The sequence below is a fragment of the Lissotriton vulgaris genome, chromosome 4_2 (genome assembly GCF_964263255.1).
Source record: "Lissotriton vulgaris chromosome 4_2, aLisVul1.2, whole genome shotgun sequence".
NCBI classification, from domain to species: Eukaryota; Metazoa; Chordata; class Amphibia; order Caudata; family Salamandridae; genus Lissotriton; species Lissotriton vulgaris.
This window is the reverse complement of record NC_141692.1, coordinates 23,942,487-23,966,165: the sequence shown is the minus strand read 5'-3', so window position 1 is coordinate 23,966,165 and position 23,679 is coordinate 23,942,487. Positions and strand designations below refer to the sequence as shown.

The following is a 23,679-nucleotide window of genomic DNA, read 5'->3' as shown; positions in this document are numbered from 1 at the left end:
GGGCTCCCCATCCTGTGAGTGATGCGTCTGTTGTGAGTACTATCTGTGGAACAGGTTCTAGGAACGGCCGCCCGTTTTTTGTGTTCCACCACTGCAGAGAGCGATGTGTGCGGCTGTCCACCAACACCAGATCTGTAAGTTGTCCTTGAGCATGATTCCACTGATGTGCTAGACATTCCTGTAATGGGCGCATTTGAAGTCTTGCATATGTAAAGTAAAGTAATGTTTATTGTTTAGTTAATTAAAACCATAACAATTTTAAAACAAGTACCAAAAAGCAAATAAGGACAATATTATAACAAAAAGTTAAAAAGAGGAATTTAAACATAGAATCATTTCATCTCTACATGGAGTTTCTAAAATGTTCATAGTTAATAAAAAAAAAAATCAGTGCCGTGGATTAGCCCTTATTTGGCCATGCTTCCGACCCTTTTAGCAAAGCTTTGTAAATGCTTTAAGAAATTTAATCAGTCTGCCATTCAATGGGGGGGTCAGAGGGGTTTAGGCACGCCATTATTGCAGCTCTGCAGGATCTAATGCCCCTCTCATTGAAGCATGTTTTTAGAAAGATCACTCGTTCCTCCTGCAGCTTCTTGCATGTGCAAATTACGTGGATAAAATCTTCTTTGTAGAAATTGCACAGCCGACATGATATGGGGCCTGTATGCAACCAAACGGGCTGGTCAGCCAAGGATGGCAGAGTTCCAAAACGTAGTGCCATAAGTTGCATTTTTACATTAATTGAAAATGTTTTACTCAGGTATGCCGCCGGTGCAAGGGACTTATAGTGGTTTATCACCATCCAGGCGTGCGACCTTGATCTGAAGATATTTTTGTCCAATAGAGATGAATGGATTTTTGAAGCTTTATTTACAGCTTGCTTAAAAGATTGGTACGGCAAATTTTTGTTCCATTGTTCCATTGTGCATGTAGTGGAGAGGGATTTGCAGAGGTATTGATTAAAAGGAGAAGTTTTGCCCTCAGTACTTCACACCAAAGGGCTTCGTTGATTTTTGATGTGGCTGCATTTAGTTTGAAGCGATACCAGGTTTTCACTGTCGCATACATTCTTCCTATATCTTCATTTATTAGGCCAAATTCAAGGCGAACCTGGGCTGGAGAGACCGACCTTTGTGTATGAAATACTTTTTTATAGATGGAGGCTATTAGTTTGTTTAAGAGCTCTCCATCCTCGCCATGGAAGGCAGCGCTGGCGTATACTAGAGTTGTGAGGATTTTTGCCTTCATTACAGCGAGCAAGGGTTTATAGGAGGGGCCCTTCAGCTTTTTGGCCAGTAAACTGAAAGCAAATGTTAGGGCACTTGTTCTCTGAGACGTGTACTTTTTTTGCTCAGTGAGGTTTTTAGAGTTGTCAATGTAGAGGCCTAGATATTTGTATTTTTCTACCTCCTCTAGGTGGGTTCCATTATGCCAGATTGTCTGTTTTCTTCGCTTTTTGCTCCCAATCACCATAGTTTTAGTTTTGGATGTATTTATTTCAAGTTTGTTTTCTGAAATATAAGATGACATTTCGTTCAGGCATCTTTGGAGACCGATCTTTGTTTGGCTCATTAACACCACGTCATCCGCGTATGAAAGATGCAAAAGCCTCAATTCACCAAGCTTTGGTGGGTGGGAGTTAATACTATCCAGTCTTTGAGAGAGGTCTGATAGAAACAAATTAAAAAGGTGTGGGGCCAGGACACACCCTTGTTTTAAGCCTCTGGTAGTCGGCAGCTTCCTCGATAGCCTGGACCCATCACCTATCTTGATCCTTAACCAGGTGTTTGTATAAAATAGCAGTATGCCTTTTAATACCCTTTCAGGGATGTCCCAAGCTTGCAACCTTTTCCACAGGAGGTGACGGTCGACACTATCAAAGGCTGCTTTTAGGTCTATAAAGCAGAGGTAAAGATGTGATTTCCTCTGCTTGCACTTGTTCGCAATTAGTGATAGACCTAAAATGTTCGTCGTCGTCCCTAAGCCTTACCTGAAACCCGTCTGGTTAGCCGGGATGAGGTTAAGATTGTCAGACCATGCCTTAAAATCTTCGAGCACCCGGGTGGCATAGTATTTGGCCTCTACATCCAGCAGGGCTATCAACCTGTAGTGAGCTGGATTTGCTCTATCCCCTCCTTTAAATATAGGAGTCAGAATCGAACCTTGCCAATTTACTGGTATTTTATTTAGATTCTCTATTTCTTGGTATAGGTTAGAAAGGTAATTACCCCAAAACGAGATGTCTTGTTTAAAAATTGCTTGGGGGATGCCGTTGGGGCCTGGCGCACCATCGTTTCTGCCTTTCTTAATTATACATCTGACTCCTTCACTTGAGAGGGAGATGTAGCTTGTTGCTGGTATCGTAGAGACGTTTTCCTCAGTCGGGTTTATATCGACATCTAGCTGGTCTTTTTTTTGTGGGGTTGGAGCCTCTTCTGGGATAGTAGTTTCTATGGACCCTTTGGGTTTGCCATTTCCCACAACTGGATCGTTGGTGTTTCCTTTAGTTGTTTCTTGATAGAATGTTTCCGAAAACCTCATGGTTAAAAATTCTGCCCACTCAGATTCTTGTATATTTGAAGATAAGACTTTTACTGGTCGATTCAAGTTGTTTATATTTGTCCAAAACTGTTTTGAGTTGGATTTCTTTGAGCTACAGAGGAGTTCTGCCCAGAATTTGCCATTGCTCTTTCTTTTCTCATCCCAGAGGTCTTTTTTATAGCTTCTCCTGAGCTGCCTTGCCCTGTCCCATGCAGCTATATCAGGAGCTGTTCTTTTTAGCATCCTAATTGATTAAGGTTACGTTTTAAGGTTCACAGCCATACCGTAGATGTTTTTCCCCGGTCATTTGTTTGGCTGTAATTGTTTTTCTTTTTTTGTCCAGATGACATTAATGTTGTTAGGTTCGCTGTGAAGTTTTCCCACGCTTGTATTTAATTCTGGGCCCCAGCTTTGCTTGTGATTAACTTTTATTTTATTTTTAACTGTAGGGTTTCAATTGAATCATGTGACCATTTTAGGTGTTTTAAATCAACCGTCTGTATGTTGCCTTCTACTGTTGCCTACTAACCACAGACACGGCCGCTCCTCCACGCTGCTCCCGACCTGCCTCCCCTATCAGCCTGGTATCGTAGCTCTCCCCAGCTGCTTGCACTCTTCGCTAAGATTAATTGTTATCGCTTTGCAGGACCGCTTATTAGCTTACAGCGCTGCTATTCTTTTACTTAAATTTTTTACTTAACCATCTCGCATTGTAGGAGCGCTCTATTTGTTAACACCGCTGCTAGCAATTTATTTATCCCACACTGCAGGACCGCTCGTACTGCGCACCTCGCTGCTTTTGATTTAATCATCTCTCATTGCACGACCGCTTTAATTGAAAAATCGATTTTACTCATCTAGGCTACTCACATAGCAATATCGTTATTTTTATAATTAATGCCCGCCTGCTAAGTAGCTGCTGAGATTATTGTGCCATCGCTGTGTTGCCTTGACTGACATTATAGTTCGTGTCCTTTGCACACTTTACATTACTTTGCCTGCTTGCTCCGTCCCGCCGGCCATTTTGTTGTTGTTATTATTGTTGTCGCCCTGCACGAGTCTCCGCCCCGCTCCCGCCTTCCCAGCTGACCCGCCCTCCCACTGAGACTATCAGGCCCGCGCTGTGACCGTCCTGCTAACCACAGACACGGCCGCTCCTCCACGCTGCTCCCGACCTGCCTCCCCTATCAGCCTGGTATCGTAGCTCTCCCCAGCTGCTTGCACTCTTCGCTAAGATTAATTGTTATCGCTTTGCAGGACCGCTTATTAGCTTACAGCGCTGCTATTCTTTTACCTAATGTTTTTACTTAACCATCTCGCATTGTAGGAGCGCTCTATTTGTTAACACCGCTGCTAGCAATTTATTTATCCCACACTGCAGGACCGCTCGTACTGCGCACATCGCTGCTATTGATTTAATCATCTGTCATTGCACAACCGCTTTAATTGAAAAATCGATTTTACTCATCTAGGCTACTCACATAGCAATATCGTTATTTTTATAATTAATGCCCGCCTGCTAAGTAGCTGCTGAGATTATTGTGCCATCGCTGTGTTGCCTTGACTGACATTATAGTTCGTGTCCTTTGCACACTTTACATTACTTTGCCTGCTTGCTCCGTCCCGCCGGCCATTTTGTTGTTGTTATTATTGTTGTCGCCCTGCACGAGTCTCCGCCCCGCTCCCGCCTTCCCAGCTGACCCGCCCTCCCACTGACACTATCAGGCCCGCGCTGTGTAGATCGCGCTGTGACCGTCCTGCTAACCACAGACACGGCCGCTCCTCCACGCTGCTCCCGACCTGCCTCCCCTATCAGCCTGGTATCGTAGCTCTCCCCAGCTGCTTGCACTCTTCGCTAAGATTAATTGTTATCGCTTTGCAGGACCGCTTATTAGCTTACAGCGCTGCTATTCTTTTACTTAATTTTTTTACTTAACCATCTCGCATTGTAGGAGCGCTCTATTTGTTAACACAGCTGCTAGCAATTTATTTATCCCACACTGCAGGACCGCTCGTACTGCGCACATCGCTGCTATTGATTTAATCATCTCTCATTGCACAACCGCTTTAATTGAAAAATCGATTTTACTCATCTAGGCTACTCACATAGCAATATCGTTATTTTTATAATTAATGCCCGCCTGCTAAGTAGCTGCTGAGATTATTGTGCCATCGCTGTGTTGCCTTGACTAACATTATAGTTCGTGTCCTTTGCACACTTTACATTACTTTGCCTGCTTGCTCCGTCCCGCCGGCCATTTTGTTGTTGTTATTATTGTTGTCGCCCTGCACGAGTCTCCGCCCCGCTCCCGCCTTCCCAGCTGACCCGCCCTACTATCCACATATGACAGATGCATTTGCGCGCAGCGGTTACGCGCAGCGGTCGCGCCGAAGGTGCGCCAAAGGTAAGCCCGTCTACGCCCGTCCGCGCCTGGACCGCGCCCAGTGCCAGACCCCCTGGTCCCCGCAATGCCCAGCCCTCCCGCATTACATACGACGCCACCACCCACATAGCCCTAAACCCCGGCCGTCTCCCCAACTGCGCCCAAGCCGCTCCTGGACTCACCCATGGACCCTTCTCCTGCAACTCCTGCAAGTTTGACGGCACCAAGAACAACTCCTCATCCACGAACATCAAAAAGAGATCTGACACCAACCACCTAAAATGCATCCTGCTCAACACCCGCTCTATCCACAGACACGCCATTGACCTCTGGAACCTGCTAGACACCACTTCTCCCGACGTCGCCTTCCTAACAGAAACATGGATGAACGCCTCAACAGCCCCAGACATCACCATTGCCATCCCAGAAGGATACAAAATCATCCGTAAGGACCGCACCGACCAAACAGGAGGAGGCATCGCTATCGTCCATAAGAACTCCATCCGCATCTCAACCAGCTCAGACGCCAACCTCACCAGCGCCGAACACCTTCACTTCCAGATCCACACCGATCCCAAGACCACACTCAGAGGCACCCTCCTCTACGGACCTCCAGGATCCCGTGCACAATTCAGCGACGACATCACTGACTTTATCACCCCACACGCCCTCCCCTCCAAGGAATACATTCTACTGGGAGACCTCAACTTTCACCTGGAAAATAGCAATGACAGCAACGCCACCACCCTTCTGGACAATCTCGCCAACCTCGGACTCAAACAACTTGTCACTACTCCCACCCACATCGCAGGTCACACACTCGACCCTATCTTCACCTCCAGCAAACATGTCTCCTTCAGTCACACCACAACTCTACATTGGACGGACCACAGCTGCGTTCACTTCACCTACAATAAGACCACAACTCACAACCATCCTCAACCTACTCTACGAAGAAACTGGAACAAAATCTCCATCGACCAGATCTCCTCAGCGCTGCTTCAAAACCCCCTTGTCCACTCCTCAAACTCCGACCAAGCAGCCATTAACTTCACCCAATGGCTATCCAACAGCGCCGACCTCCTAGCACCGTTGAAAAAACGTCAAATCAAACTAGGCAGCAAAAACGCCTCCTGGTTCAACGATGATCTTAAGAAATCGAAGAAACTCTGTCGCTCCCTCGAGAAGGCCTGGAAAAAAGACCCTAACAACAGCACCAAGGACGCCTTCAAAAACGCCACCCGCATACACCACCAACTTATCCGGACTGCAAAGAAAACCACATTCAAAGACCGACTAGACAACAACGCCCACAACAGCAAGGAATTATTCAACATCGTCAAAGAGTTTACCAACCCCTCAGCCAACTCCAATGATATCACCCCCTCTCAAGCCCTCTGCGACTCCCTAGCTTCGTTCTTCCACAACAAAATCGCAGACATCCACAACAGCTTCAACAACCAATCAGGAGACCAACCCACTCAACCTTCTGCCGCACCTGCACCCCCCTTGAACATCCTTAACAACTGGAACCCAATCTCCACTGAGGACACCATCCGCCTGATGAACTCCATCCACTCAGGATCCCCCACAGACCCATGCCCTCACCACATCTTCAACAAGGCAGATTCCATCATAGCACCTCACCTCCGAGACGTCATCAACTGCTCCCTCAACTCCGCCACCTTCCCGGAAAGCTGGAAACACGCCGAACTCAGCGCCCTTCTGAAAAAACCCACAGCTGACCCCACCAAACTCAAAAACTACCGCCCCATCTCGCTCCTTCCATTCCCAGCCAAAGTCATCGAGAAAGCTGTCAACAACCAACTCGCCGCCTTCCTCGAAACCAACAAATCCCTGGACTCCTCACAGTCCGGCTTCCGAGCCAAACACAGCACGGAGACCGCCCTCATCGCAGCAACAGACGACATTCGAACTCTACTGGACAATGGAGACACAGTCGCCCTCATCCTCCTCGACCTCTCCGCAGCCTTCGACACAGTCTGCCAAAGCACCCTTCTACAGCGCCTCAGAAACATCTGAATCCAAGGAAAAGCACTGGAATGGATCACCTCGTTCCTCACCGGAAGAACCCAGAGAGTCCGCCTCCCACCATTCAAGTCAGAGGCCACTGAAGTCATCTGCGGCGTACCACAAGGATCCTCACTCAGCCCCACCCTCTTCAACGTATACATGAGCCCCCTCGCAGCCATCGCTCGCCAACACAACCTCAACATCATCTCCTTCGCTGATGACACCCAACTGATCCTCTCACTCACCAAAGACCCTAACACGGCCAAAACCAACCTACATGAAGGAATGAAAGAAGTAGACGAGTGGATGAAGCATAGCCGTCTGAAACTGAACTCAGACAAAACAGAAGTCCTTATCTTAGGAACCTCCCCCTCCACCTGGGATGACTCTTGGTGGCCAGAGGCCCTTGGAAAAGCACCCATCCCGACGGACCACGCACGGAACCTGGGCGTCATCCTAGACTCCTCACTCTCGATGACCAGACAAGTCAACGCCGTTTCATCATCCTACTTCAACATTCTTCGCATGCTCAAAAAAACATTTAGCTGGATCCCCACCGGAACCAGAAAAACGGTCACCCATGCACTGGTTACTAGCCGCCTGGACTACGGAAACACCCTATACGCCGGTACCACCGCAAAACTCCAGAAAAAACTCCAACGCATCCAGAAGGCATCAGCCAGACTCATACTAGACATCCCGCGTAAAGACCACATCTCCAGCCACATGAAAAAACTCCACTGGCTCCCCGTCAATAAGAGGATTACTTTCCGCCTCCTAACCCACGCACACAAAGCACTTTACGAACTTGGACCTGACTGCCTCAACACACGACTTTCCTTCTACCCCCCCCCCCCGCCAGCTACGATCCTCCAACCAAGCCCTTGCTACCGTACCTCGCATCAATAAAACCACCATGGGAGGTAGATCCTTCTCCTACCTGGCAGCTAAAACCTGGAACTCACTCCCCACTCACCTTCGTCTCACTCAGAACCACCTAGCATTCAGAAAGCAACTTAATACTTGGATATTTGACAAGTAATTCCCCACCCTTCCTCAAGCGCCTTGAGACCCTCTGGGTATGTAGCGCGCTATATAAATCAAATTGAATTGAATTGAATTGAACCTGATGTTTGCTCATTTTTAGCCTAAAATGGATCAGCTGGTATGAGTGGTCGCTCCTGGTTGTGAATTCTATCGAAAAGTGGGAGAGGCATGGTACCAGTGATACTGAGATTGCTGTGTAGTCCAATCTTGATCTTGTCTTTCCCCCATGAAATGTAAACTTAGGGGGGAAATCATCAGGAGTCCGACCATTCATCACTCTTAGCCCGAGAAACTCTAGGGCATTTACGAACCCTTGGCCTGCGTGGTCAACATTTGGTCTCGTTGGCTGGTATTGGTGTGGAACGGACCAAAATACATTGTCAGATGCTAGAAATTCGTCCTCATCCGGGGTGTGAATTAAATTTGAATTAAAGTCCCCAGTGAGTATCAAGTCCCATAAGGGGAAGGTACTCCGGATGTTTGTGATGGTAGCGATTAGTTCTTTGTTGTGGGCCAGTTTTTTCCTGGCCATAGGGTGTGCGTATGTGTTCATCAAGAGGACGGTTTTTGTTCTGCTAGCAGGCCCCAATGTCAATTTAATCAGTTGAATGTTTGGCCATTTGTTCGCTTTCATTTTTTAACTCTGCAGAAATGTAGACTGCCAGGCCCCCTTTAGGGCGACCAAAGATTTTAGTTTTGATGGCTGGAACTGTATAGTGGATGTAGTTTGCCAAAGGGAGAGCTTCTAGTGCCCAAGTTTCTTGCAGAGCTATTATGTCGTAGTTTTCCCATTTTTTGGGGTGAGCTCCATTCTCCAACCATTTCTTTGCCCCAGCGATGTTCCACGAGAGCATCTGTATGTTGCTCGGGTCTTGAGTTGCTGGGCTGTTTTCCGTAGGTCAGTGGCATGTGTTCGAATTTAGCACTCTTGGCAGCCAACCCCGGTTGTCCTTTGCCCCCTCCCTTCCGTTTACCAGGACATTCTGTGGCTCCCTTTTCTGTATTGTAGAAAGGCTGCCACCAATTGCCCCTTTAAGGAATGTTTGGTTGTTCGGCGTAATGTCTTTTCGCCGTTGACCATTTCCGTTGCTGGGGTTGAGAATGTTGTTCAGGGGGCCAGGATAGCGTGGTGCCTCTGGTTTTAGCAGTTTGATTCCCCAAGCTTCAAATTGCGCTTTAGAATCCATAATATGCTGCGCAACTTCTTCAGTCAGCCAAGTTGTCCGTGTTAGCTCCTTACTTTTTGGGTGTTCCATTCCTATGAATTCTACTGTCAGTAGGTTCGCTGTGGTCAAGGATTTTAATGATGGTATGTTTGCTGTTAATTTCAATATGTTCCCCCTGTTCAATATGTCATGGTGCCCTTTAGAATCATATTCTGGGATTAGCAGTAATTGCCGTTCTGTTGGAGCATTAAAGTGGCCTACCCATGGCGTTGGGTCTTCTACCTTGTTTCCAACTTTAATTTGCTTTTTGTCGTCTATAATTTCAACTTTTATGTTGACTTGTTGGGTCTTGAAATCCACCGCAGGATGTTCGACCTGGAGAGCGTCCACCCGGCGACCTGCGTTGTAGGTAGTTTCTACTTCCTGGACCGTATACCCTCGGGTTGTGTCGACTTCATGTATCGATTGTGGGTTCCTATGATTTTCCACAGTTCTATTGGTACCACCAAAGCTGGCCATTTGGAGTTTTGGGATGTCCTTTTTCTGGGCATCTATCATGCTATCACCACACTTTTGTTTCCCCATATTTGAAACTTCTTGATTGTCGTGGGCCTTTCTTGGTACTCGCTGTCCTTCTGCATATTCTTTTTTGGTGCCGTGATCCGTTTCTATTTTAAAGTCACCTTGGTTTTTTGCAACTTTGTTTCCTGGGCCTTTTTCCGCAAGGCTGTTATGAGCTGATGAATTAGTGATCGTTGTTCCTAGTTGCTCGTGACTTCTCGTATCCTCTTTGGTGGTTTGTGTGCATTGCCCACTTTTGTTCTGTGGGAATTTAAGGCACATGGGCTTCGTTATTTGTTGGATTCCGGTTAGGTTCCCTGCTTGGATAGCTTTTATAATTGGCCCGTGTGTGTTGTCACCTTTTCTTTCTGCTTGTTTATTCTTTTCTGCCAATTCTGAGCTGGTAGTATTAGCAGAAAGGTCGTCTGCTAAACTAAACATACAGATGTTATGTTACCAATCTTTGGTAGGCAGAACATTGGATAGATCTTTGTTGTATGCTGCTCTGAGGGCAGTGACAATTTGTTGCACGCTTTCCTGTCGCGTTTTTTTTTGTTTGCGTGATAGTTTTCGATGATTGTTGCTTGTCCTCTCCTGCTTATCTGTTATATCATCTACGCGGGGCTCTGGGCTTGAGAGAACTTGATTGTTTTCTGTATTAGCTTTTGTTGGTTCATTTTCTTTTTCCTTCTTTTTTTCCTTCACGCCCAGGGTAGATTTATTAATTTGGATTATCTGTTCAAGGAGTGTGGGCAACGAGCTTAATTTATCAATTATTGGACTACATGCACACTGGGCAGAATATTTTACCTGGGCTCTTAAAATAAAGTTGTTCATGATCTCCAATTTGGAATTGATCACTGCAATTTGTGTTGCTATGATGTTCATCAGATCTATTTGGATGTCCATCTTGCAATTTTGCATGTTAAACGCACTTATTGTTGTCTGTAGTGTATTCAATAAAGATTTAGATGTCTCGGAGAAGCCACTTTGTTTACTGGCTGTCTCTCCTTGTTGATGCTGTGGTTTTGATTCTTGGATCTGTTTTGGGTCTTGATCTTGGTGAAGCTGATGGGTGTTATCATCAATCTCCTTACAGGGGGTTTTATTGATATTTAGGGTGGTTTTAGTTCCCTGGAGGGATTCCTATAGAGTCGTATTATTTTGAGGATTGACATGGTGCTTTCTGCCCTTTTGGGAAGTCATTTCGAAAGCAGTTATTTGCCTTGAGTCTTTAGTTGTTAATGACATTCTTTCAGTTGGCCAGATATTGTCTTTACCTTCTTGGTCTTCTTGGTCCTGCTGGTGAACCTGGGCGGCTGTCTGAAGCCTTGTTAATCTTGCATTGTTTGTTACTGGTATCGGGGTGGAGGATATATGATCCCCTTGAGCTGTTTTGAGAATTGTTGTAGGCGAGTAGGATTTTTCCCTGAAGCTTAATGCCCTTTGATAAGGATTTGTTGGGCTTACTGTCATATTCAGTCGGTCCATTTGATTAATTTGTTCTGGATTGCCCTCGTTTATAATCCCATCCGCTTGAGCGGTGTCAGAGTTCAGGCTTAGTACCTCCTTGTGTGCCGTACCTGTGCTGGTGCAATAGATCAACTCCTCCATGTCTGCCGGGGACAGACCGGAAATTTCCTCATTCTGGCTTGGTTTTCGTAGGATCCACTTTCTAATGGTATAGTCTGAGTTTTGCCCCACTTCCCTTTGTGCCTTGTTTTTTCCATTCCAAGGCAGAGAAAGTGTCTGGGGAGCTAGAGGCGTCATAAGGCCTGGGATCTCTGCTGTTGTAGAGTAAATGGCTGCACCTGGATCTTTAAGCAATTTGAGTCTATCGCTCAGCGCTAGCTTTCTTTTGGCGCCTTCCTTTATGTTTCTAAACATTGTTGTTATTGGTGATATTAGAGGGCTTTTTGCTTACTGGCACAACCTTCTACTTCTGATTTTGCACCTTGTTTTTTTTTCTTGCTCTTGCTCTGCTTATCGCTCTTGGTTTTCTGTGTTGGCGTCTGTCTAACTCTCCCCGATCTCATTTCCCTAGGTTAGCTGCCTTCGTGGGTCGGGCAGCTGGCCCCTGTTTGAGCGGAGCCTAATGCGAGGTTTCTCTTGCCCTTCCCTTTACACTTCCTGCGCACCCCTTTTGTTTGGAATAGAGTCAAGTCTGCTGGCCGAATGCCCGCCCTCGAGCACTCGCAACCGGTCTGCGCCCACTGTGGTAAAACAATGCCCCTTCAGGGGTCCAAAACTGAGGTGGTCTCACAGCTTGGCAGCCCGCTCTTCCCAGTTTCGCAGACATGGTCCCTTGTCTGCCGCTGCTATTTTTTCCACACTCACACTCAGTTCACCCCTCATGCCTCTATAGGGGTAGTGATTCAATGACCCTCCGAGACTCAGGGGGGTGCCTTGAGGTCTGGGGAAACGGTTCACTATGACAGCGCCTCTAGGCTACCTGCCCCAAGCTGCTCCACTAGTTGCTCTGAGAGGCGTAGGACGATCGACCTTCCTGACCGAGCTAAGCTAAGCACCCCAGAGCACCTCAAGGCACCTTGAATCAAAACCCCGTGCACCACTCCGCCCCGATGCTCTCAAGGCTCACAAGGCTCACCTGGAGGCTGAAGAAGGCTGAAGGATCATCCTCGCACCGCCACACGGTCTCAACACGGTCTCCACTCACCACTCACCGTCGGCAGCCCTGATCCTGTAGGAGGCCGAGGTAGATGAGGTGAGATGAAGTGAGAAGGGGCTCTAGCAAGTTCGCTGGTCCGACTGGCAGACCGCCACTACCGAGGGAACGCCGCGGCCGAGGACTTTGGCCCCCCAGTCCAGACCGCAGGGTGTGATAAGTGGGGGGCGACCCGGGCGCCAGTGTTTGGCTGAGGACCGTAATTGCTGACACTGGGGACGCCGCCGCTGCCCGCTAACATCTGACCCGCCTCTCTCCCACCTCTCTTCCTAGCCTTGCCTTCCTTGCCTCGGCAGTGGCAACGGCAACAGCTATGGGCGCGGGTACAGCTGCGGGTGTGGGGAGGCTGCGGCTGTGGCTGTCCGGCTGTATGGCTGAATCGCGGCTCCCGGCACCTAGCTTTCAACGGCTCTCACTGCCGCACACGATCTCAACCTCCTCCTCTTCCGGTCACTGATTGACTGAGTCAAAGGGAGACAAATGCCTGGAAGCCAAGTAACACCTAAGTCTTGCATATGGTACAATAAAAATGCAAGATGCCATCATGCCTATGAGCTGCATGAACACTCTGGCTGGGAGAGAGTGTTGGACTTGAAATTTTGTGACGAAGGCTTGTATGCTGGCTATCCTGGCTAGACTGGTATATGAAAGAGCTGTGGAAGTGTTTATTGTGGCCCCCAGATATTGGTGTGTATGAGAGGGCTGGAGATGCGACTTGGCGTAGTTGATCGTGAACCCCAAGTTGTGTAATGTCTGGATGGTTTGATGAGTGTGTTGAACACACTGATTAAATGACTTGGCTTTCATTAGCCACTCGTCTAGATATGAGAAGACATGGATCTGTTGTCTTCTGAGATGTGCTGCTACTACTGCAAGGCACTTTGTGAACACTCTGGGTGCAGTTGTCACTCCGAATGGAAGGACTTTGAACTGATAGTGTTGTCCGTCCACAACAAACCTTAGATACTTCCTGTGAGCAGGATGTATGGGAATGTGGAAGTAGGCGTTCTTGAGATCTAGTGTGGCAAGGAAGTCGTCTTGTTGCAGCAGCAGGAGCACTTGTTGGAGAGTGATCATATAAAAATGATCTGGGTGTATATATAGGTTGAGGGGCCTGAGATCAAGAATTGGTCTTGGATTCCCGTCTTTCTTGGGTATTACGAAGTACAGCGAGTAAACCCGTTCCTCGATGTTGTAAGGGAACATTCGCTATTGGGTGCTTTTGAAGCAGTGAGAGAACCTCTTGTTTTAGGAGCGCAAGATGATGTGTGGACATTGGACGCTGCTTGGGTGGTATGTGCAGGGGCGGATTGGCAATGCGGGCATTCGGGCATCGGCCGAAGGGCCAGCATCTCCGTGCCCTCTGTGGGCCATTTTTTTTTCTCCCCTTTCCCAGCCGCACAGTGAAGCTGCATTAATTCCTCTGTCTCTGTCTCCGTGATCTCTGTGGACTAGGAAAGGGGAGAAAAAAAACGGCCCACAGAGGGCACGGAGACAGAGACAGAGAAATGAATGCAGCTTCACTGTGCAGTGATTATCCGCTGTGGCCTCTCCTTCACCCCCTGCCCAGCAAAGCAATCAGGCTGAGGGTGGCCGGGGAGGGGGTTATTGTTAGCAAAAATCGACCTCCCTGGTGGCCAGGTGTTCCTCAGGCCTTTGAGCCATTTTCACCTCGGCCCCCCTGGGGCCCACGCAGCACATAAACAGTGTTCGTTTTTATTTTTTTATTTAATGCGATTTTATATAGCGCAAACTTTACCAGAAGGTGTCAGAGCGATTTACATAAGAATCAGTTGAGAAACATAAGGATTTAAGATTACATGTGTTACATAAAAGATAAAAGCAGAAAAAATTGCAAATGTACAAGATGTAAAGTCACACAAGGAAGAGATACAAACAGAAAGAAAAATTGCAAATGTACAAGTAGTAAAGTCACTCAAGGAAGAGAAACATATGGATATACTCTAAGAGTCACATAGGAATGGTAGAGAGTACAAAGGTCTACTGCATATACTAGTGATTAGAGTTATCTCTAAATACCTAAGGAAGGGATACGAATGGATATACTCTAAGAGTCACATAGGAATGGTAGATAGTACAAAGGTCTACTTCATATACTAGTGATTAGAGTTCTCTATATACATATATATACACACATAGTAGATTTTCTCAGGCAGAGTTCCATTAAGGGGGGTTGGAGGGGGATGCAGTCACAGCACCAAGGGAGGGTGGGAGGGATACAAGGGTATGGAGAAAAGGCAAAACAGAAAAAGGAAGAAACATTTGAGGATCGTCAAGGAGGAAACGAGCCGAGGGAATGGACAAGATGGTGGGTCGGGGTCCAGAGAAAAACGGCCGAGGGAATAGTGGGCGAGGAAGAATGGGTCTCGCTGTGGGGGCCAGGTGATCTTTGCAACTTGCACCATCATCACCTCAGCCTCCCCCTGACTACCATGGATGACCCAGCAGCTGTGTTTTGTGCTCCCCTGCTAGGACATTGCCCTGAGGCCTGGAGGGCTGATTAATTTACTAATTGCATGGGCCTCACTGCTGTTCATGTGCTCCTGAGCTGAAGGCCTGGGGAGGGCTGAGTAAGTTAGTAATAGCAGGGGCTTCGCTGCTTATTAGGAGCTCCTTCCCTGAAGGGCTCGAATAATTTTGTGACAGAAAGGGGCCTTGCTATTTTTTTAGTTGCTCAGCATGGCGCCATTGTCACCTTTCCCCCCATGTCTCCTGTGCAAGAACAGTATCCTCTCACTTTAATTAATTTCTGTGCCAAACATTTTGAGAATTTTGGGGGCCCTCGGACAAACATATTTTTGGGCCCTTGTTCGGAACAGATTTAAATTTATAATCCAATGTCTGATCTTTGATGCCCTCTTTCAGCTGGTCACCGGACAGTGCACTACCATACTTGTCCAAATTCCTAATGTATTTACATCTAATATTCAAGGACATTGACGTGTGTAACCAAATGGTGTTTCATGAAAGGCCACGCCCCTTAATTGTGGGCCACGCCCCTTAATTGTGGGCCACGCCCCTTGAATGTGGGCCACTTTTTTCGTCAGTGCCCGGGCCAAATTGTGATCCCAATCCGACCCTGGGTATGTGTGGGGGGGTAGCTGTGAGTTCTAGGCTGTAACCATACTGGATTATTTGCCTCACCCTCTTGTCTGTTGTGATGGAATTTCAGACAGGTAGGAACTGTGATAATCTCTGTGATAATCTCCCACCGACTGGAGTGGGATGGTGTGGGGGGAGCAGAGGGAAGTCACTGTTTTGTGGTGGGGGAGGTACGAGTGTTGTTATTACCTCGACCTCTTCCTTTATCGTTATTTTCTCTGTATCCGCCTCTAAAGTATCCTCTATTGGGGGATGTTTGTGTAGCAGCTTTAAACAAAGATGAGTTATCTGCTCCCATGTTTTTGGAGTCCCCTCTATAGACGGAGCGACGAAAGGAGCCCCATGTTTGTGGAGACTGTAAAGCTCCCATGGACTTAGCAGTCTCAGTGTCTTTCTTCATTTTTTCAAGTGCAGTGTCCACTGCCAGGCCAAAAAGTTGTTGCTGGTTGAACGGCTGGTTGAGGATGGTAGTCTGGACTTACTGCTTAAATCCTGAGTTGCGCAGCCAGGCATGTCGCCTAAGGAGCACACAGGTATTGATGGATCTAGAGGCAGTGTCTGCCGCGTCAAGTGCGCATTTTATTGACGCATTTGAAATTAGCCTGCCCTCTTGGATGCAATCATTTGCTTGTGTTTTATATTGGTCAGGCAAATGTTGTAGTAGAGTTTCTAATGGTCGTAGTGAGCCCTATCAGATCTTGCGAGCAGTGCCTGCATGTTGGCTATGCACCAGTGCGCAGCTACCCTTTTGCCAGAAGCGTCTATCAATTTGGATTCTTTATCAGGGGGTGGCGCGTCCCTGGAGGTTTGGGAGTTGGCGCGCTTTCTAGCGTTGGAAACTACTAGAGAATCCAAAGGCAGCTGTCCCTTAATGTAAGCAGGCTCTGCAGGGGCAGGTCTATACTTTTTTTCTATTCTGAGGTTAAGAATCCTGGCACGTACAGGATCTTTAACACTTCGGGGGTATGTTTAATGACTCCCTTAATCATTGGCAATATTTGCACTGTCTTTTGGGACTGTTCAAATGTATCCAACAGAAAATCCTCTTCTGCTGCATCTGAGTACATTGTGATGCCATGATCAACTGTCCAAAACCAATATTATCGTCTGGGGGAGATGGTTTTGAGGGGTATGTGTGTGGGCTTGGGACGTCTGGTATATCTGTTGGGATAGGGTACTCCCAATCATCTGGGTCGGTTGGATACGCGAAAGGGTCATTTGGGTCACCCTCCACCCCTAGGTCCTCATCATCATCTGGGGGTGTATGAGGTGAAGCAGTTTCAGTTTGAAGTTGTGTAATAGATTTAGGGAGAGGAAGTGTGTTAGAAGGAAGTATAGGAGAAGAAGGATGCATAGGTGATGTGACAGAGTCCTTCTTCTTCACAGGCACTGGAGTAGCAGGTGCCGTGTCTAACTTCCTCTTCCTATATGGCACAGTGCTGACATGTCAAGTTTCTGGATCAATATAAATCTTTTTCTGTTTAGGATCAACAGGATCCGGATGAAAAGGTTCCTCTTCCTCGGGAACCGCTTTTGGTGCCGATTTTTTCGGTTCCGAGCAGGGTTTGAGTTGACTTTTATTGTCTTTGGCCTTAGGAGCCGTAGTAGAGTCTTTAGGCTTAGCTTTTGGTTCCGAGGCTCTTGGTTTCGGAGCTGAAGCGGGATCTTTAGGCTTGGAAACGTTCGAAGTCGGGTTATCCACAGGCCTTGAGGTTTTCGGGGCCGATTTGTCTTTGGAGGTGGAAGGCATCAGAACCTATTTCGGAGCCGAGAGTTCTTTTGGTTTCGGTGCCGAAGGTGGGATTGGAAAATGCGGTTTGCTCGGTCCCAAGCTACCGGAAGGATTTTCTTTTCTCTTCGGAGCCGGGCCCGGAGGCGGGGCTCCTGAAGTGTGTTTTTGGTCGCGACTGGGCCAGCAGGTGAAGTCTTGACCATTGCCTTTGGTTTTGGTGGTGGGGTTGGGGTAGGGGCAGTAGTACTTACTCTTTGACCAGGAGTGATGGGGCCATCCGAGTCGTCTGCCTCTGATACAATTTGGAGATCTTCGGAATCTTCTTCTGGGACATCTGGGCCTTCGTTGAAGATGTTCCCTGGTTCGGGAGCTGATCTCTGCATGATGTGTCGATGAGCCCTTTGATCTTGAATGGTCTTCTTCGATCGAAAGGATGCGCAGGCTGGACAGCTGGACTCGTCGTGTTAAGGTGATAGGCACAGGTTGCAGACCTTGTGATGGTCACTGTGCGGGAATTTGGCTCCACAATGGGGGCATTTCTTGAATGGCGTCCTTACCATGAGCCGTAGGCCTCACGGCGTGCATAGGCTCAACGGCCCGCGTCAACGACTGGAATCGAGCTGATGAAAGTTGCATCGAAGCTGAAGATGTTCGAAGTCAATTCGAAGAGTTTATGGAAGTTTTTCAAATCAAAGTAGTTTGAAATAGAGATTTCGAACCAGAACGCAAAAGTTGCATCCGAATCCAACGGCGGAAAAAGACCAATCTAAGGATGGAGTCAATGCCCATGCGCACTATCGTCCAAGGGAAGAGTCACCTAACTCGTGACTACAAAGACTTTTTCCAAGACAACAACGTGCAAGTACCCGAGCCCAACACCAGATGGCGATCTAATGCTAAGTGTGAGATCTGCAGCTCATATGCCTCGAACACAATGTTTAAGGTGGTATCACATTGTTTTACACCCCGACAGATTACACAACTGGGCCCCAGAAGACCTGACCTTTGCTGAAAAGGCTGCGGGAACCACAGGAATTCTTATCCACTTGTTTTGACATGTCCCAAACTACTGCAGTACTGGTACAATGTACTGGGTGATCTGTGGGGAAATGCAGAACTGGAAAATCCATGTTTCACTGCGTACACTTTATTAGGTCTCTTCAACAGTCCGTTACACGCCCTTCACTCTCCTAGCACACTAGGGCATGAATGTGGTCCAGGGGCATGGATGTGATCTGGGAGCATAAGCTGTGGTTCCAATGTTTATGGGACATGATGGGCATGGAAAAGCTGGTAAGGTGGGTGGCCTACACAAATGAAGGGTTCTCAAAGGTTTGGTATCCTCTCCTTGCATATCTCTCCTCCATATTCAGGAAGCTTGCCTGCCCCACGTATCTGAAAGCACTGCATATCTTACAACCCAATCCGGCACGCACCCTTCAGCGGAAACCACTGGTAGACAATGTTGTTGATTGAACAGGATAACGACTGGGATATGCAGACGAGACAAGAGTTTCATTTGACAACATGGGAATGTGGTAGACAATGGTGTAAATGTTCTGTGTAACTTAATAACAGGTGATTTGACTTGGTTAGGGTGGCTATGGGTGGAGGGAAGTTGGGTTATAATCTATACCATAAGCTGGCCTCTGGATTGTAGGTTGTACAGTTCTGTATCTTTGCAAACATTCAATAAAGGTAGTTGTACCATAAGGAAACAAGGTCTGAGATGAACTGCACAGTGGTCCATGCCTCTCTGCCACTCACATCTGGTAGGTGTCTGCTGGGACCTCCATCTGCGTGTGATATCTCCTTCAGCAATGGCACACTCCACTTGCAGCATCCTCCAGCTAGATCTAGTCCTTCCTTCTTCATCCAGCATTCAGTGTTTTGAGTTTATTATTGGTATTCCTCAAACTTTATGCATTGCCTCTAAGTTACGCCTGGCTGCTCTGACCATAGCTACCAGTGGGTTGGGCGCAGGTTCATTTATGACTTCAGGGGTTCAGGGTTGAGGTTACTTATTTAGGTGGATGCTCAACCCCCTCAACTAATACCCCACTTTCTTACAGGGGAAAAAATACATTTGAGAATTTATTTGGCTCCAACGACTGCAGCAGCGCATTGGAAATGAGAAGAACTCTTCTCACAAGGGAAATGTCGATACGGTTCGAGTAGCGCTCTTTTGTGTCAAAGCTATGAATTGTAGTAGTCTGGTCAGTGGCAGTAGCACTCCAATCTCAGATGGTTCACTCCATAAGCAGCAGGTTCCCATCTCGGTGACTGAAAAGTTGGCCTTCATTGTTCATGAGATGACTTTGGGAAAGTCTCTGCACTTGTCAGATCACAGCCACAGCGGGCTCATGCTGGGAGCTAGAGCCAGTCTCCGGATCTTAAAGGCCGGGAGAACCATGAACTCCTGCCCAGGGTTCAACCCTTTCTTTTGTGCTGGTGCAGACTGGTCTTCTGGTTTCAAGTGCCAGCTTCTATCTAACGTTTGAGGACACTGCTGCCAGATAGTCAGATACAGAGCTGCACCTGAATATCTTGAATTCTTCTTCTGTACACTTCCACCCACGTAGATGATGCTTGCCAAATTAGTTACTACCAGAAGTCAAGATGATAGCAGACATATATTTCTTGCAAGTCTTTCCTGACAAGTTCCAACCAAACAGAGGATGTTGCATTGGGCTACAGATCTCTTGCCAGAGCTGAACATGGGCTACAGAGGATGGGAAGCAAGCACATCCTTTCGTCTAATGTGAGATAAATGCAACGTCCTCCAGTATACCACTAGACCTTTCAAGCAACTTATGTTGAAATGAACCGCAAATACCTAACACCATATCGTTTCTCCTGCAGCATTTAACATGCTCGTATTAAACCACGAGTCTTGAGTTTTCTTGCTTCTGACGAATACAGGCCTCACCTCAAATGCATCCTCATCTCACTGCCAATGGGAAGAAAATGTATGAAGGTTGGGGAAATTTGGGGAGGAGCTGGTAGGATATGCTCTGCTGCTGAGAGAGTGTAAAAAACTGAAATATTTTTTTGTGGTGGATGTTAGTCCACTACAAACAATAATGTTCACTAACCTGTTAAACGGGCACAGGATTCAATAATTTTAACAAGAGCTCAACCCCTGGTAGATATGGCACAAGCCGACAGTCTCTACACCAATGAAAATCTTTAAAGCGTTTAGAAGTGCCAAAATAGTGAAAAGTCAAAAACACATCATTACAAAATCCCACTTCAATGTATAAAAATAAAAATTTTAATCAAATGACACCAAAATGAAAATCCAATCAGGGGAACCAGTATAGGAATAGTAAAAGATTTAAGAGAAAAAGTGCCAAAGATACGTAAACTGCCAAGAGGCAATCACTGTTCACACGTGAACAGGACCTAGGCGTGACTTTAGACCGACTGTGATCAAACATGGATTGGATACACCAAGCAGGTTTGTTGTAGTAAAAGGTTTTACCCTAGGTCTTAGCCTTAGAAACAGAAGTCAAAATCCTCTGTGGTGCAGGTTGTAAACTGTGTCTAAGGAAGTCCTCTTGAAGCTGGTAAGGAGTTGGATAAGGTCTTGCTGAAACCATTGGTCTTAGGGAGAAAACCTACCAATGAAAAATATTCAAATTGTGAAGTTTTCTCATCAATCCGATACCTTTCGTGCCGTTGCCAGTTCAAGATTTCTTTGTTCAATCTCTTTTTTGGAGATCAAAATCTTACTGCGTGGCAAGGCTTCAGGCTGTATCTAGGAATGTCACACCAAAGTTAGATAGGCTTGCTGTATGTACCTGATTTATTATATGTTTGTGATCGGTTTTGAAGTTTGTAATTATACACTACTTATTGGTCTACGTAATGTGATTATGCAGCTCCATAATTGTTGATTTACATGTTTATGACCTTTATGATAATCTCTGCTTCTTATGTGTTATTTATATTTATGTTGTATATTATATCAGAAAATGTAATAAACTTTTTTTTAGATAATACATCGGTGTTTAGGATATGTAAATTTGTGAAAATTATATATAGGAAAATTAGACTTGTTGTTGGCAAGTGGCAAAAAGCCCTGCATGGAATCAACTTTATTTTCTTGCCCAGCAATGGTGCACCTTGGGCGGATTGACTTGGGTGGTTGTTTCCAATCCTCTGGAAATCTGGAAGTCCAAAATATTTCTAAGTGCCAACTTTCAGAGATTGTTGTAGAAGTCCAGCGAGACCCATCCAAGCGTGCTGTGATTTCAGGGACTTTTTCTACACAAGGGGTACGATCTTGTTAAGGGCCATGGGGGATCATTAACAACATATAAAAATGAGGGACCCCCATTGGCCATCAATCCAATTAATAATTCAAATGTACACACACAACCATCAATCAATGTGTAAACACATATATGTTTTATGTGTCTTATTCATGAACAATTTCATCCTCAGCACATGAACATATAGACAAACTTAAATAACTAAAAGACCAACATGACGTTACTCTTAATGATGACATTAAAGAAGAATTTCAGCAACATAATGATACAGTAATAGAACGATTATAAGTGTCCAACACAAACATCACGGTTACAAGGGTCCAACACAAACATCACGGTTATAAGTGTCCAACAGAAATTTTAAGCCCAACTTTCTATTCTTATTGCAAATAACTCTGATATTTGTGGCAATCCCTAGAGAGGGATGTAAAATAAGTTAGAATGGCCCATAGCTCGAAATGTTCTCTGTTTCTGGAATTTTATGTATGGGACAGCAGTCAATGCATTATCACTTCTCTATATTGCATGATGAAATGATGCGTTTCATCCACCTTACAGGTGGTACAAAATAATTAGGGTTGTAGTCTTCGTCAGGGTGAAAGTGTTACATACGATTCGAGACACTCTTTTTACATTGTTACTAGTAACCATCTTGTTTGTTTTGGATGACACTCTGGCAAACTCAAGAATGTGTCAAGATGTACACATACATGTAAACAAACACACACCATCTTGAGGATCCCAGGCAGTGGTACCACAAAATCTCACCTGTATAAACAGGCTAAGTGCACACCTTACACAATCAGGATGGGAGAGAGGGGCTCTATAAAGAACAGACTGTGCTGATTTACAGGTGAGGCCAGTAGCCAGTAGGCAGTCACCACAGCAGGATGATAGGACGTAAGGCCTGAACCCCAATCTATAATGAGTTGTCAACAACAGCCAGTCATGGCTAAAGGGGCTCACTTATCACCGATGACAAACAGAAGTACACATTTGGGAGCGTCTTCAACACAAATAGTTAAGTATGCTGATTGTGAACAACATTAGAACATCTCTATGGAGCACTTCTGAGGGGCTTGAGGCACAAGTCTCCTGGGCAGGTCAGCCTTCTCAGTCCGAAGCAAATGATGGATTAAGGCACAGTGTGGCACAGGGGTATTGCACCAAGGAGGTCTCACACTACACCCATCATTGTTTGCTTTACAGCCTTACCAGTTCACTCTGGCTGTTGATCAGAGCCAGGCTGGAGTTGTGGATGGAGCAGAAGAGCTGGCTCTGGTTCCAGTCTTCCCTTTCCTTTGAAAAGTAGTAACAAGTCCTTCCATTATACAGCCAGTCCAGGGGACAAGGCTCTAAGCGCATTGCTGCACCATTGGATGAGCATTTTTCTAGAGGCAAAAAAGTACAAGTACATTAATTACAGTTGTTGCCATGCAGTTACATTGCTTCCTTTCCACCTCCTGTCTTGTATACACTCAGCAGCAGGAGCTTTGAATGAGGCAAGAAACTAGATTTAGCAGCTGACTCCCTCCCCACTGCGCCTTGAGGCAGTGTGCAGCGGGGTTGGCAGGATATAGGATGCTGTCACAATGACTGGATGATGTGATCAGTGATGTCATTAGAGATGTCATCAGTGATGCTCTTTAACATATCATGGGTGATTTAATATGTGAGGTCATAGTTTGGCAGTGAACGGCAGGGTCACTAGTTATAGCTAGCTCAGGAAACCATAACTTGTTAATTTCTTTTTTTTTATTTTTAAACATTATTTTCTATCTTATTTCAACACCTAACTATAATGTCTCTTTATCCCTTGTGTTTTTTTCTGTTAATTTCAGGGACTATTGTAATGTAAGCTACGATTTTATTCCTATGCTTTAAATGTAGGGTCCCTTTAAACGTTGTTGTTTTCTGTGAAAAAATGAATGTATTTACTTGTTTTTGCCTATGGGGTGTTGTATTAATTCCCTGCCTTCATTATTTTGTTTTCCTTGGAAGTGTGTTGCAATACCTATAAATGGCCATAGGAGGTGCTAGATGGCCTGGAGTTTATTTGAAACTGTTTTTGTATGGCGTAAATTTTGAAGGGATGTTTGCACAACTCAATGGTACCCATTTTATCTAC

At 46.2% G+C, this 23,679-nt stretch overlaps 1 protein-coding gene across 1 annotated transcript in view; it reads right to left on the bottom strand.

Annotated features, from left to right (window-relative positions):
- Positions 1-23,679, bottom strand: part of LOC147718170 (C-type lectin domain family 2 member L-like) — a 206,187-nt gene that overhangs the window by 49,765 nt on the left and 132,743 nt on the right. The window contains exon 5 of the mRNA XM_086919266.1: positions 22,767-22,942. Coding sequence (XP_086775392.1) covers positions 22,767-22,942 — 176 coding nt within the window. The remainder of the gene's footprint in view (positions 1-22,766; positions 22,943-23,679) is intronic.